At 47.4% G+C, this 16,041-nt stretch overlaps 1 protein-coding gene across 1 annotated transcript in view; it reads right to left on the bottom strand.

Annotated features, from left to right (window-relative positions):
* Positions 1-215: 215 nt before the first annotated feature.
* The window catches only part of NTPCR (nucleoside-triphosphatase, cancer-related), a 29,088-nt gene continuing 13,262 nt past the window's right edge, over positions 216-16,041 (bottom strand). Inside the window, exons 4-5 of the mRNA XM_041748909.1 lie at positions 8,669-8,878; positions 216-828 (exon numbers count right to left, since the gene is read on the bottom strand). Coding sequence (XP_041604843.1) covers positions 760-828; positions 8,669-8,878 — 279 coding nt within the window. The 3' untranslated portion in view covers positions 216-759. The remainder of the gene's footprint in view (positions 829-8,668; positions 8,879-16,041) is intronic.

Below are 16,041 nucleotides of genomic sequence, written 5' to 3'. Positions count from 1 at the left end.
GATGGCGTCCTCCCATGCTGCGGCACTGCCCTCCTTTGACACTCATTTCCCACTTTTTCTCAGACTCAGGACACAGAACAGTTTAAGGCCATGTCTAAGTTGATTTGGCGAAAGTGGGGGGCTCTGACCTGAACCCCCAGGCCTAAGCCCGTGGAGTACCACACACTGTCAACATCTCTCAAGACTCTACGCCCCTTCCACACAGGGCTCACATGTTTGCAACCACATTTAGTTGTATTTTATTAAGCAATAAGCAATCAAATAAACAATGAGACGGGTGGGGAGGACCTCACATGGCTTTTCTCTAAAGTAACCAGTTTTAAGCTAAAGCTGCACCTGGAGAGGGCTTTAATTTTCATTATGTGCAGAACTGATTAGATAGCGAACGCTCCCCTCCCGCTTCCCCAGAACACCCTTATAAACTTCAGTGGAGGCAAGTTCCATCTAATACTCTGAAAACCATTTCTCATTTCATGATTTACCAAAATCATACGCACAACTGCAAGAGGAAATAAACAGAAACCTCTCCACATAAATAAAGCGCAGTGGACTGTTCATCTTGTCGCGCCAATCCAGCATTTGGGCTAATCTGATCTTTTAAACATTTTATGGAAAACAGCTGTCAGGCTTTCTCTGGAAAAGCCCATAAGGTTTCATAAGGCATGAAGGCATGAATCCTTGACAGGCAGGGCACTGATGAGGCTTCTTGGTGTGAACCAGGGCATCCTGAAGTGCACAAAACAGGAACACAAACCATCTTCACTTGCTGCTGCTTTGCACACACGTCACAATATCTGGCAAAAGGTGGTTTCTGTTTTCCTTGGTGACCTGTGGGAAGAAGCAAGAGAGCAGGCTTCACAGTTCTTTCCTTCTCTTCAAACCTCAATAGGCAATATTCTCCAGGAAGAGCCTGGAAGACCTGGAGGGGGTGAGGCAGGTTCATGACTGAGGGAGGGAGCCCAGCTCCAGAGCACTCTGAAGACAGGACAGGTCTGGTGGAGTCCCACCCCAGCTTCCGCGAAGGGATAGCTCAAGCAGTGGAGGAGGTCTGCGGACTAGTTTTCACAATAGGCTGTGAACTGAGATGGGACACGGCCCCCGCCCCCGTGTGACCTGAACATAAGTGACTGCCTGGAACAGCCTACGAGGGCCTGACCAGCAGCAGCCGCGCAAGGCCACAAGTCCCACCCCCGAATTCAGGGGAGTCCCAAAGGCCAGTCATTTCCTCATCTCTGCACAAACTTAGAAAAACGGAGTGTGGCGAGGAGCCCCTGCCATGGGTCAACTCCACATCTGAAGGATGGAGCAGCTGAGCCCAGGGAAGTGCAGGGACATCTTGAGATCTCAGAGGTAGCTGGGGACGCAGCACAGACTACAACTAGGTCTCCAGACTCCAGGAATGTTCTCTGTAATTCCTACCCTCACACAAAGTAACCAAAAGTTTATTCAAGCTTTACTGGGTGATCTGTTTTTCTCCCTCTCCTGTACTAGTACAGTCCCGACGAGTACAAGGAAAGCATTCAGATGTCACCTGGGCGTCTGGATGGTGGGCAGTCCCCCAAGTAAGGGCGGGGCCACCTCTTCGGCCACCACCAGGGCCTTCCTGCTTGGCCACCGCCACATTCATTCAACACTGATAGGGCGTCAACCAGAACCGAGCAAGGTGCCAGGGACTGAGAGAGGAGTCCGAGAAGGACCCTGGCCTCATGGAGCTTGCAGAGCAGAACAGAGGGACAGATGTGGGACAGTGAGAGCACTGACCGTAAAGGGTCTGGGAGACAAAGTCTGGAGAGGCGTGCAGGAGATGGGGCAGGATGGGGTGAGGAAAGGCTTCCAGGGTGGTTATGCCCGAAGGTCACCCAGACAGGGAAGGACCCAGGCACAGAATCATGGTAAGAGAAAGTGAGTGCATCTCCAGTCAGTGGTCAGTGCAGGCGGCCCTGAGGGGAGAGATGGGCCTGCCCGCTGTGGACTCCACACCTGCCTGGCACCCTGGTGCACAGCAGGTGCCAGATGGATGTCTGATGAGGAGATGCACAAGGGGCTTCACCTCATGGCTCCCCTGCATCCACTCGCCCTCCTCCTAAGAGCACCCCTGACTCCCTTCTGGTAAAGGACAGTCTAGGAAACTAGCTCTCAGCCCAGGAGTGCAGGCTGGGCCCTGGAGATCTGGAGCACCTGAATCCTGAAAGGAGAGAGCTGAAGAGCAAACGGCTGGGGCCACACCGCCTACAGTAAGTCCAAGGGCACGGTGCACCTGTCCCTTCCCCCATCCCTTCCCTTGCAGTTCTGGTCCCTGGACGAGGACCTTCAGCTTCTCCTCAGCTTCATGAGAAACTGCCACACAGCCTTGCAAGGTTTTTTGTTGCTGTGTTTGCTCAAATTAGCTAACATCCCTTCTGCTGTTTGATGTCAGGGGAGTGTGCTAACGTGGAGGGAGGAGAGGGGGTGGTGGGTGGGTGTCAGTGGTGGTGGGAACTCCCGTGGTTCACAGGGCCCCTAGTTCCCGTTCCTGCACTCTGACTTCACCGGGAATGACACCAGGCACTCTGACTTCACCGGGAATGACACCAGGCTTCGCCCCCAGGGTCTGTTTACTGTGTGCCTCCAAGGGAGGGTCCCCAGATGAGGGGCATCTGGGGCCACTTCCTCTCCCCAAGCTCATCACTTACTCCAGAAATGTAACATTCACGAAGGAGGAAGCATGGAGCTGGCGGAAGAGGAAGGTGGAGGAAAGGAAGGGGACACTCTGACTTGAGGGGAGGAATGCACTCCCGCTTCGCCAGGGTGAGCGAGGAGGAGGAGCACGGATGCACCGCACCCTCAGGACAACACAGCGGGGACCACCCCTGAGCCCCGTTCCTCCATCCTGCCAATAAAAGGAGTGCCAGCAGGTCTGGGGAGTCTGGCTTCTCCAGGACTGCGGCTGTGCAGGTGTAAAGGAGAGCTGCTTGAAGACCTCTGCGGGCGGGAAGGGAATCCGCAGGCTGCAGGGACAGATTCCGAGGGGTCATCGCTGAAGCTCCATCTCTGCTCAGCAAACCCCCATGCCTTCCAGCAGAATGGGGGGTAGGGTATGGAGGGGAAGGCTGATGAAAGGAGTTCATAGGCGTGGGGCTGCCGAGCTCCTACAAAAGAGTCCCAAGCAGTGCTTGTGTGCGGTGTACTTGGGGGGGAAAACGCCCCGCCCTCTCCATTGGCACGATGACTCAACGACTGTGGGGAGATCCTGGTCTCAGGACCCAGCTGCAAAGCCCCACCTCACCTCGTTTCAACTTCCTGGGGACCAGACGGTGAGACATGCCTCCTCTGTCGCCAGGGCCGTGGGTGAGCCCCCCAGTCCACACCCTCCCCCCCTCCGCCAGGACCTAAGGGTGTCAGGACAGGGGCAGCAGCGGGTATCCCACATGCTCAGGGAGCTCACCGTGCCTTGGTTCCATAGACAAAATAAAAACTGGAAAAGATACATTTTGGGGATGTTTTCAAGTTAAAACTTAATGCAAAACGACATGAATATTTGGCTCCTCCCGCTCCCCCCGCTCTGATTTCCCTAAGAGGATTTCTGAGAATTCTGCAGTAAGAGGTGCTCAGTTATGATGCTCCTTGTCCAGTGAAGCCATGCTCTCAAAAGCGAGTACAGGCAGAGCATTGCCTGTGGACCTTGAGGCCTGCCCTGCACACACAACCTCCCTCTTAGAGTCAACCACTAGGATTTGGTTACAAAGTCCTTCCCAAGGGATCCCTGGGTGGCGCAGCAGTTTGGCGCCTGCCTTTGGCCCAGGGCGCGATCCTGGAGACCCGGGATCGAATCCCACATCGGGCTCCCGGTGCATGGAGCCTGCTTCTCCCTCTGCCTGTGTCTCTGCCTCTCTCTCTCTCTCTCTCTGTGACTATAATACATAAATAAAAATTAAAAAAAAAAAAAATTCAAAGTCCTTCCCAAGAGGCTGGCTAGGAGGGGGCCTGGGTATGGAAGAGAACAAGGTGAGGAGGGCCCAGGAAGGAAGTTGCCCACCCTCATCTGTATGTTGTGGCCTCCGCAGAGAGTGAAATCAGAGCCCCTGCCTGGCCCAGAGGCCCCTGGTGACTTGGTGATTAGAGCCTGACTTCCATGGGGACAGGGACATCCCATTCATCCTGTGCCTGGCACATGGGGGTGCTCAGTAAATGTTTATTAAATTCTAAGCTGGGAGGGTCTTTGAAATATAGTCAAGTAAAGACTCTGACCATCTCATACAGCCAAGTTGCTCTGTGCTGCCTGCAGGGACCACCAAAGGGCCTGAGAGTTCCTAGTCAACAACCCAAACACCAGGAATCAGGGAAGCTGTGAATATTGGACACAGAGACAGGAAGGAAAAAATGCCCCTAAGTGCATATACACTACATGCAAGAAAGCAAAACAGGACCACACATTTTCCTGAAACTGTGGGAAGGATACTGACAAGTTCCTAGTAATCACAGGATTAGAGAAAGAAATCTGACAACACGCGTTACTGTAAGTTAACACATATCAAAACATTACTAGTTTGTTTCATGCTGTGTCTCTATTTTATTAAACCTAAAAATACGGTTATTCCTGAACGCATCTCTCTAGCTCTACTTTTTCCGTAACAGTTAAAGTTTCTAAACCAAGAATTATTTTCCTGTTGTATCAACTAAGACTTTGCCTGACCCAAGTTTACAAAGATTTACTCCTATATTTTCTTCTAAGAGCTGTAGAGTGTAGCAGAATCTGCTTCTCCCTCTTCCTCTGTCCCTCCCTGTGCATACACTCTCTCAAATAAAATAGATCGAGAGAGAGAGAGGGAGAGAGAGAGGGGGAGAGAGAGAGAGAGAGAGAGAGAGAGAGAACGCTGTAGAGTTTAGTTCTTAAACTTAGGCCTAGAATCTACTTTGAGTTAATTCTGGTATACGATGTAAGAGTCCAACTTCCCACTTTTGCATATGGATGTCTAGTTTCCCAGCACCATTTATTAAAAAACAGTTCTTTCCTCATTAGGTTCTCTTGGCATGCTTGTGGAAAATCAATGGATCCTAGATGTATGGGTTTATTTCTGGACTTTCAGTTCTATTCCATGGACCTGTGTGTCTAGCGCCTGGCTGGTACTACACCATCTCAATCCCTGTAGCTGTAGTAAGCTCTGGAGTCAGGAAGTAGGAGTCTTCCAACATTGTTTTTTTCAAGATTGTTTTAGTTGGGTCCTTCCCATCTCCACATGAATTTTAGGATTAGCTTGTCAGTTTCTACAAACATTCTGCCTACTGACCTTGGATCCAGAGGCTGACAGACCTTCTCTCACTCGTGTAACTGCAGGAGTCCATGGACCCAGAGGGCAGCATTGAACTCCCGGTGAGATTAAAATGCTTTATGCCCTGCTTGAAGAAAAAAATGCATAGCAGGAACGAGTAAGCAGAGGTCTAAGAATTCCCACATTGGAATAAGTTCGGTTATTCTTGTGTTCTTACAAAACACATGTAAAAATTAAAAGGATAAAAACTGTTTTCTGGAAAAAAAAAGCGTAAAGGACTCTGAATTCAGGATAGTGGAAGAGACTTTAGTAACATTTTATAAAGTAGAAAAACCAAATAATTTCTAGGAAATCTGAAGACTTTTTTTAGCAAAATCATCTGAATCATCCCTATCAACAAAGGACACAGTACAGCAGGGTTATGCTAATGCTCAAGCGCTGGAGGCAGACAGATGGAAGTGTGAATCCTAGCTCTGCCACCTACTACTAGCTGACAACCTGGACACACTATGCAGCCTCTCAATGAAATAAAGATGATGTGATATATTGCAGCAGGTACTGTGAAGTCTATGTACTCTGGTGGATCTACAGTACTGAGCACAGCACCCCAGTCCAAATGCTCAGTGTCTAGTGGCCAAACTGGCATCTAAGTCAACGCATCTAAGAGACTGGATTTCAGGTGTCTCTTCTGTCCCCTCAGCAGATAACATTCTCCAGCATTTCCATCAAGCAGGTATTTCAAAGGAAATCAAATGAAATATGCTTTCTAAGACAACCAAATTTGTGTGTGTGTGTGTGTGTGTGTGTGTGTGTGTATGTATGTATGTATGTGTGCATGCAGTAGGAAGTGACCAGCAGGGATAAGTATTTTCTTCATGTTGCTAGAGAAGCAGGAAAACAGTGCACACAGCTCTTTCTAGTTATCCTGATCCATGAAGGTCTTTACCCTTGCCTCAACAGCACAAACGTAATTACGCTCAAACAAGCAAATGTGAAATAAATTAAAAACATTTTTCAGTGGCCACACTTAGAGACCAGTAAACTCTACAAGACATGAGAAAAAAATTTAACCAAACTCCAAAAGAGAAGCATAATTTTGAGGAAGGCAACTGTCAATACCCACACCCACACCATGACAGAAGTTTCTAAATTGCCAAAACCACCCTCCAATGACATGAATGTTAGATTTTTATTACAGTATCACAAGTCTCTGAGGCTGTTCTTTTTCTCCCCCCAAGTCTACTCTTTGTTGGGCACTTTCTATTGTTTCTATTCTTTCCAGAGATTTTCTCATTCAGTTATTGTATTTTACAGTTCTCAAATTTTTATTTGAGGGACTCCTGGATGGCTCAGTGGTTGGGCAGCTGCCTTTGGCTCAGGTCGAGATCCCAGGATCCGGGATCGAGTCCTGCATCGGGCTCCGGCAAAGAGCCTGCTTCTCCCTTTGCCTATGTCTCTGTCTCTCTCTCAGTCTGTGTCTTTCATGAATAAATAAATTAATCTTAAAAAATTTTTTTATTTGATTCTTCTTTGTATCTTCCATATCTTTGCTAAAACTGACACTTTCTACTTTTCATTTGTTTCAAACATGTTTGCAACTGATCACTGAAGCATCTTCGTGACGGCGGTTTTAAAGTCTCCACCCTCTAACATCTACGTCATCTTGCTATTGGCACATGTTGATGTTTGTTTCATTATGTGAGCTCCTATCTCTTTCATAATTAACCAAAAGCTAATCACTTTATTTACACATCATTAGGAGCAATGATTACCTTGCCTTGAGAATAATTTCCAGTCTTAGCAGAAAATGTGGCATTATCTTAAGATGTAACATTTCTTCCTGGACATAACAGCCAACCTCTATCAATCCCATCTAGGACTTGGGAGATTCCACTGGTTTGCGAGGCAGCCAGTCTCCGGAGTTTAATGCCAGGAACTCCCCACCTTCCAGGCTAGAAGCTGGCTGGCCTGAAGACTAATTGACTTTCCTCATCTCTCTATACACTGCCTCTACCTCCACAGAAACTCTAGAATCACAATGAGAAACTCTAAGCTGGAGGCCATGGAAAGTGAGAGACAGAGCAACATAAAACTCTGAAGACTCCCACAGACTTCAGAGACATCACAGAGCACGTGACGCTGCAGGGCCCTCAGCACACCAGGCAGCTCCCTAGAGAGAACTTGCTTGTCAGTAGCACCTCCGTCCCCAACTGCCTCCAGCCCAACCACACCACCCCGGCTGTTTTCTATGCATCTGTCAATATCTGCTAGGGCTCCACTGTTTGTTTACACTGTTGTGAGATTAGACTGTCTGCTCTGGAGGATGAGGACCTGGTCGACCTTGTTCATCATCACGTCTTGGCATGCAGTGATGCTCAGTTAATGCTAACTAAATGAAGGAAGGGCTGCGCACGCGCAGTTTTCCAAGTCTGGCTGCTCTAACCCTAACATTTGTTTACTGCCGAAGGAGTACCCCTGGATGCTCCGCTGATGATACACGGACATCCCACTAGGGCCGGCGAGTCACGGTGGTGGCATTTTAGCCAGCGATGTTAGGACCTCACTCTCCACCCTCCACAGCAGGAGTCACCCCACCAGCTGACTTGCTCAATGGCAGTCGCAGGGCAGGTGAGCGTTTAAACGGGGGTGGGGTGAGGGGGTGGGGAGAGAGGGGACAGGCAGAGCTTGGCCAGGAATACCGCTCTCTCACTGACATACAAGGCAGTGCGGGGCAAGGCAATTACCTGACTGAAGAAGGATATGAAGAGACAACGGGAAATCAAGTATGTGGGCAACGTGCCAGCGGGGCTGTCAGAGGCCCATCCACGGGCTCGTATGATGGAGCGGGTCCTCTCTCATACGTGCTCTATGCACAACCCCCGACAAGGATCTGACAACCACCTGAGAGCTTGTTCAAACAGACTGCTGGGCGCATGCCCAGCGTCTGATTCATTGGGTCAGGGCGGGCCTACAACTCTGCACGTCTTAGGAAACCCCAGGTTATGCCCACACGGTTGCTCTGCATACATCACTTTGCCTGACAGGCTCTGCAGCTGTGCTGTCCATGTGGCCAGTGTGACTGAAGAAATGAGTTTTTTATTTTATTTAAACGTAAATAGTCACAGGTGGCTTATGGCAACTGCACTGGCCAGTGCAGACAGGAAATTTCCATCCTTGCAGACAGCTCTATTGGACAGCTGGGAGCTGTGCTTCAAACTGTGGCCACAGGGAAGTGTGTTTTTTCACCGAGGACTGGCAAAATTTAAGTTTCATAAATTCCTAGAAAATCAGACTTACCAGTATCTGGCCTCAGAGGAGAAAAAAATGGTAATTCAGAGCAAAAGTATGTTTCAAAGCCACCCTGCTCTTTGAGGTCAGCTGCTCCGTTTTTACAGACACAGGGAACTAGCTGTACTCACACTGAACACCTGAACATCGTTTCTGTTCCTGATTTCTTCCACGAGGGCCAGCGGTTTTCCTTTAGGTATTGGGATCGTACCCAGGACTACAGTCCCTGGGGTGGACAGCATCTGACGAACAGCCTGGATAAAAGGTTGACTGAAGAGCTCCATCTTCCCAATCTCATCGATGACACACACCCTCTGCCCTGGGCCACTGCTGGAACCTGCCTGAAGATGACGAAGACAGCCAAGTCACATTAAGCAAAGAGCCCCGGGGTCCCACTCCCCCGTCACTCACCAACTAAGTCAACTAAGATTTAGAAGGCAGGAGACCAACTCTCAGTCAACATGGGACGATTCACAGGCAAATGTATCTGGAAGAGCTCCCCTGGATACCAGAGCAACCAGGAAATTCAGTTCCCAAAGCAACCCAAGTTCCTGGCAGTTTTCACTCTTTTAGAATGGTTCCAGTAATAGCTCAGCTTTGTATTTATATACACCCAGGAAATAAGCAGCACCCACATGCCCCAGGTTTAAAAGAAATGAGACAGCATTTCCCAAGCTCCCCCTTGGGAGCCTTATTAATAATAACACTAGCCTTTTTTTTTGCGATTCGGGAGTTGTAGGAGCTTCCCTGTCTGGGAGGACATCAGGGCTGCAGGCAAATAAATGTCCGTGTGTTTCATAATCTGCACTATGAGGGATGGTGGAGAGAAATGAGCAGTGAAAGGAAAGGAGTCTTGGTTAAAAGAAAAACACATGAGCAGGGCTGTGCGCTTCCAACCACAGATTCCCTAAGGACTTGTCCCTTCCAAGACCCCCTTGGAACAGGTGTGGCCACCAGCTTCCACGGGCCCTAAAACACAGCCTGAGGCCCCCACCTTTGCACAGACCCCCTCCTACACAGTTCCAGGACTGGGCTCTGCAATTAACAGAATGTGCCAGAAGGGATGGTACGTCCCTTCTGAGGTTAGGTATAAAAGACTGCTGCTTCTGGCTTGGTCTCACTCTCTCAGAAGGCCTGCCCTGGGGAAGGCAACTGCCATGTTGTGGGCACGCTCAGGCAGCTGATGTCCAAGTCCACGTCCACGTGGCAAGGAACTGAACAACCTTGGGAGTGAGCTGGGAGGCGGATCCTCCCCAATCAAGCATCAGATGACTGTCACCTCGTGACCAACCATGAGCCTGAACCAGCCGGCTAAGCCTTTCCTGGATTCCTGACCCAGGAAAACTATGTGAGATAAAGTCCATGGGCTTAAACTCCTAAATTCTGGGGTCATTTGTTACACAGCAACTGATCACTAATCTACATGCCCTCTCTGGAAAGCCTTCCCAGGGAAGCTGAAAGGACTCTGAATAGTCTTTCCACACCAGGGGACACAAAAGAACACACAGCTCTTCAGTGAATGCTGAGTGACAAGTACATTTTATATATCTTTGTATAAATGATTACTTTGAAAACTATACTTTTTTACAAAAAGTGCTTTTCATTACATTTCTTAAGACTCCTTAAGATATCAGTACAGTCTCAGAATGTACGGCTGAGTTCAGCTAGATTTGTCTTGAATTGCAAATCCCGAAGCCACAGCACACTGCGGTTGGTGGCGTGCGTGTGGTAGCCGGTGAGGGATGGGGCTCAGAGGCAGATCCTGACACTTATATGGTACACAAAGGGCTATGGGTTCTATCCAGCATCTGAGAGATACTAAGCCAGGGAGGATCACAGGCTGTACCTGAAAGGCTGTTAGCTGTGTGGCGTCAGGGACAAGTTAGGCATTTTTTTGAAGAGACAGCATGAGATTGTGGGGTCTAGTCCAAGGCAGTTATTGAGGAGAAGCATTAGAGCAGTGGTTTTCAAACATCTATGTAAGTGGTACTCTTATTGTTTCCTGACTTAATGGCACATACATACTTCCCCACTCACTTTACTAGCAGAAAACCAGGAAGGGATCCACTGTAGTCATCCAAGGAATGGTCTATACACTTACTCAAACTTCCATTTTTCTAATGCACTTCATTTTTAACTTTCAACAGCATTTATATGTGCATGTGTGTTTGCGTGGGTGTGCACACACACATCCTGCTTCCCCCTCAGGGGAAGGCCAAGGTCATATTCACCTTTTTCTTTTCCCATGGAAGCAGATGAGCTGAAGCAACTGATGCCCTCCACTGAGGGAGGAAGGCGAACATCTGTGGAATCAGCCACTGTCATCTCAGCTACCTGCTCATCAGCATAAAAACAGCCAATCCCACCAGAGCAAGCCATTCCAATGACCTCTTATCAAGGAGTATTTGGGGCATTCTGCTGCCTCCAGAAACTAGGAATAATTGTGGATGTCATTTCCCCCCAGGTCAGCAGAACTCTATTCTGGACATTAAAATGAGAGTTTGAAAGCAGTCAATTCAGACAGAGAGAAACCACATGAAGAATGCATGTGTGCCTGTGTGCATATATTTATTTGGGTGTACGTACGCGGGTAGTAGGGTGCATGTGGGCGTGTCTGTAAATAAACAAGTGGATAGAAACATAAAGCACGAGGCCCCCAAACCAGCCTTCCTCAGATTCTCTACGACATCCACCAAGAAGAGCTCACTGACATTGTTTAAACTTCTGCAAAAAGATATCCGGACACACACACGCATATATTATATTCTACCAACTGGAAATGCTCATTTTAAAACCTTAGTTTATATAAAATCCTGTCTAAAACTAGGGACTTTATTATCCAAAAACTGTAGGAACCTCAAAAATAAGTCTGGGATTTTTCATGAAAAATCTAAGTTATTGATGCTCAACTGAGAGGCAGATATCAGATGCAAAGCTACTGAGAAGCTTGCACACACTGGTTTTTCTAAATAACACATGAACATATATTCCAGACTGTAATAAAAGAACCACTACTGAGGTACCTGGGTGGCTCAGTTGAACCCCATATCTGGCTCCACACTCAGCAGGGGTCTACTTAAGATTCTCTCTTTCTTTCTGCCATTCCCCTGCTCCTGCTGTCTCTCTCAATCAAATAAATAAAATCTTAAAAAATAAAAATGAAATAAAAAAGAACTACTATCCTACCCAAAATTGTTTTATTTTTTTTAATTGTTTTATTTGTTTTATATAAATTCAAGCAACCCAGTCAGTGAGCATACATCATGCTTACATTGTTCTAAATTCTAAGCTGGTAGGGATGCAGCCTGACAGTACTGGGGCCCAGGTATGAAAGAGGTCAGGAGGGGATCCCTGGGGGGCTCAGCAGTTTAGCGCCTGCCTTTACCCCAGGGCGTGATCTTGGGGTCCCGGGATCGAGTCCCGCGTCGGGCTCCCGGGCATGGAGCCTGCTTCTCCCTCCTCCTGTGTCTCTGCCTCTCTCTCTCATAAATAAATAAAAATAAATAAATCTTTAAAGAAAAAAAAAAAGAGGTCAGGAATCTCCCCAGTCCTCCCCAGTGCTGGGTGTGGAGAAGTCAAATGGAGCCCCTGGAGCGCACATACTTAAAGTTACGCAGTAAGGAGCTCATGAAGAACTTCGGGCAGCCTGGGCCACGAGACAAAAATCACTATGTGCACACGATCTGGAGTGTGGCCTTTCTCCCCTGCACCCCCTCTGTTCACAGAGGACTGCAAGGCTGCAGGATGGCCGACGCTACCCTACAGCCCCTGAAGCCCTCACCACTTCTCACCCAGGCCTACATGTCACAGCACCATACATTTTCACTCTTACAGAGAGGGAGAAACACTTTGTGCAAGGCATATTTTAGTTCCTCTGTTTTTAGGGAGATTATTTCCTTGGGAGAAAGTCCTAAGATTGACCAGCCAGTGGTAAGGGAAGCTATGAATAATTTTGTAACTTTGCTTACATGCAGCTAGGTTGTTTTCCAGACAGATTAAATCGATTTAGAGCAACAACAAAATATCTGTGTACCAGTTATGCCAGAAACCTGAAAACTATGACTTTTTTCGGTCTTTTGTTTAATCTTTATATGCACATTTCAGAACACAAAAGAAAATGTAGACATAAAATAGACAATTTCATTTAACCAAAATACTGAACTGAGAAAAAGCTAATTAGAGTGGCTTTTGCCTTATAGTGAATTATTTACTTAATAAGTATTTCTGGTGGTATTAACTTTATTTATTTATTTTTTTAATATCAGACACGGACTGGCTTCTTAGCTGGCCTAAGACAAAGATATTGAAAAGTCATGGGAAAGAACCAGGGAGCATCTGCTAGAAGTCAGGCAGCAGAACTATGGCCCTTCCCCACAAATAGCTACAAGTTTGGGCAGGAAAGCAAAGGGTGATAATAGTAGCTACAGCCAAGCCAGCCCAAAATTCCTCAAACCTCTGAAGTTATGAGCTAAAAGTGAAGGCTCAATTAGACTTCTATCTGTGCTTATTCCAAGCTGAAAGTTTCAGAACCCCTCAGGAGTTCGGTGGCATGTCGACTGTGTGTCCCCAGGGATGAAATCACAGGCTGGCAGCCAGGACCAGATGTCTAGACTGCCTGACGCGCCCTGCAGCTCAGCCCTTCTTCCCTTGGGTGTGCTCTGGGTGGGAGCTGTCCCTACCCAAATGCCAGAGATTCTCACCCCAGGGCCCAGCAGACTAGTAATAAGGCTCCTCCTGGGTGTTCTAACTGGCCTCTCTGGGACTCAACCACATGAGCGCCTGACCGCAGAGCACAGAACAGCACCCTCTGTATCTTGCAAGCTACGAGAACTATCCCAAGGACTGAAATGGGATCTGCTGGCTGACAGCCTATTGCATGGAGAACCCACTACCCCTTGTGATCCCAGTACCTTGGGACCAGCCTGGACATCTGAGCTTGTGGGTCTCCATGACAAAGTCACAGCTTGCTCTGGTCCCCAGGTACGTGGCAAACTATTGATGTGAGGCTCCTCCCAAGGTTCTGCTGTCCCTCACCTCACTCGCCTTCTCAAGAGAAATAATTATACTCACCTCTCTGTCTGTATTTCCTAGAAGCTGGGGACGCACACAGTCTACAATGTCACCTTCAGTCCTAGTAATTCTGTCCAGTAGGTATCTGTGTCTCCGTTTTACAGATAAAGAACACAACTGATTCAGACAAAGTCACTAAACTCCCAAGTGAGAGCAGAGAGTCAAACCCAAGATAAGCTGAGAGCAAAGCTCCCTTATATCCCCCACATGCAATATGACCTGCACATTTTCAGTATGAGTAAGGCAGGACATCAAAGGAAAGAATCAAAGAAACTGAAGAAAAGAACTGCAGAAATTCATCTAATTGTAAAGAATCTACTTTTCTCTCCAATGAGAGGCAGGAGCACTTCAGGTTCTAGGGGTAACAGAGGCACAGCCACAAAAACCCTCATCTGTTTTTTGAAGTAAGCATATTACCTTCAGTTACTCAAAAAGGATGACAGGTTTGGGGTCTCAGGACAATGAAGGTAACCAACAGCACCAGGATGGAGGATGGCCTGCTTTGGGAGGCAGATGTGAGCTGCAGGCAAAGCCCCCTCTCCCCCTTTACACACAGCCAGAGATGGGACTGTGCCTCAAACGTGCTACCTCCCTTATCAGCTAATGGGTGTTTAAGGCACTTGTAAAAAACTCCTCTTGCTTAATAAAAATCTTACTTTGTTTTTAAACTTTTGATTCAAGTTCAGTAACTTTGAGGTCTCATATCTTTTTACTAGATACTAACTAAAAGAAAGAAAGCTGAATGTCTTAGCGACAGTAAAATAGTGATGACTTCTTGTCTAAATAGTGAGAAGACTGGAGAGACATAAACAAGTGCAGCTTTGATGAGGAAAAGTCAACTGTTACGGCTCTTTTAGTTCAGCTTTCAAATACACAGCGATTTGACTATTAAGTAAAAGCTTAGCTTGTTACAGAAAGCATTTCAAAAGGCAGTAGTTAAATTGGCTTTCCAGGTAAAGCCTTCAGTGAAAATGATTATTTTCAGATAATCCAGTAAAGTTAAAAAATTAGAATTGGGAGAATTTTTGATGAGGAAGATGTACATGGTCTTAAAGTACCTCCCCATTCATTGCTTTCATCAATTTCAAAAGAAAAAAAAAGGGTGCACAATGAAGAAACACTTTCTCAGCATGAGATTTGAGCAAACCACCACCTCATCACCTGCAAGTTTGCTTCTGAAGGAGGCAGGGCCTTGGACTGATGCAACCAGGAGGAAGCAGCTAGTGGCATGGATTGGGAAATGGGACAAAGTGGAGGAATGAAGGGGAGGAAGGCAGCAGGTTATACAAATTCTACCCCAGTCCCACCAGCGGAGCACCTGCTTTTGCTGGGGCTCTGGGGAGTGAGCTACAAGAATTGCATGAAGAAGGTAAAAGCAACCCAAGGCCAGAGCTGGCTCAGCATCTAAATCACAGGCCCTCCCTGAGGCCAGCAATGAGACAATGAGAAGTAAGAGCATCAGACCTGCCCCAGGGAATGAGGGGACTGCTGGGAAAGGTCATGGAAAGACCGACCACCAGCTGATCCACAAGCCAGACCAAGGGATCAGAGGCTTCTCACCCTCTCCTGTCCTTGGAGCGTGGGTCTCGCTTGCTTCTCCTGCTTGCAGAGGCTGCTCCAAGGACACACCTTTGAGATAATGATGTGGTGCTGAGAACACCTGCACTGTCTACTTGACTGAACTCAGTTAAGGCCTCTCTATATACAAACTTAAGAGGTGGTGGCCGGGGGGCAGGGGCATTCATCTTGCTGCATCCAACACAAGCCTTGTGTGCAAGTTCCCTCTGCTTATTACAACAGCCACTTCCCAACCAGGAGTGGCCTACCTGTTTTTGGTCTCCCTCTGCCCTCCGAAAGAAGGGGGCTAGTTTCATGTTTCACCGGGAAGTTCAGACAGGGTTGCGGACCAACAGAGATTACCAGTAAGGGCTGCCATGGCAAATCCTACAAGATAAGCCACAGAGTCGACCTTATGCTGAACTTTGAGTTCATTTTCCTCTTTTGATTCAGTGCAGGAACGTTTCCACTGACAATTTTTACATTAATTTTTATGTTTTCACCAGACAGCTTTTTGTTTCTCTGGCTGATCCTGCAGTGCGTATATATCATCATGAGGTCCAGAAACAGAGAGTGAGGAGGAACAAAGAAAAAAAGTCACATTCACTAACAATGAAGGAACCTCAAAAGCAATGCTTGGGCTCCTGTCAACCTTTCAAGAATGGATCCTGACTAGAAATTGATTTTTCTAAATTCTCTCTAAAGCCTAGTGGCCTGAAATACTAAGTGGCAATTCCAGGTCAAGTGGTAAAAAATAAACTTTCCCCAGTCAGGAACAACCTTCAAATGAATTTTTCAAAGATCTGAAGACGAATCTCATTTCAGAATCAAAAGCAGATCCTGTTCTTGAAAACAAATATACTCCAAGGCCTTATTT

This window comes from Vulpes lagopus, chromosome 3 (genome assembly GCF_018345385.1).
Source record: "Vulpes lagopus strain Blue_001 chromosome 3, ASM1834538v1, whole genome shotgun sequence".
Classification (NCBI taxonomy): domain Eukaryota; kingdom Metazoa; phylum Chordata; class Mammalia; order Carnivora; family Canidae; genus Vulpes; species Vulpes lagopus.
This window is presented reverse-complemented; position numbering and strand designations above follow the sequence as displayed.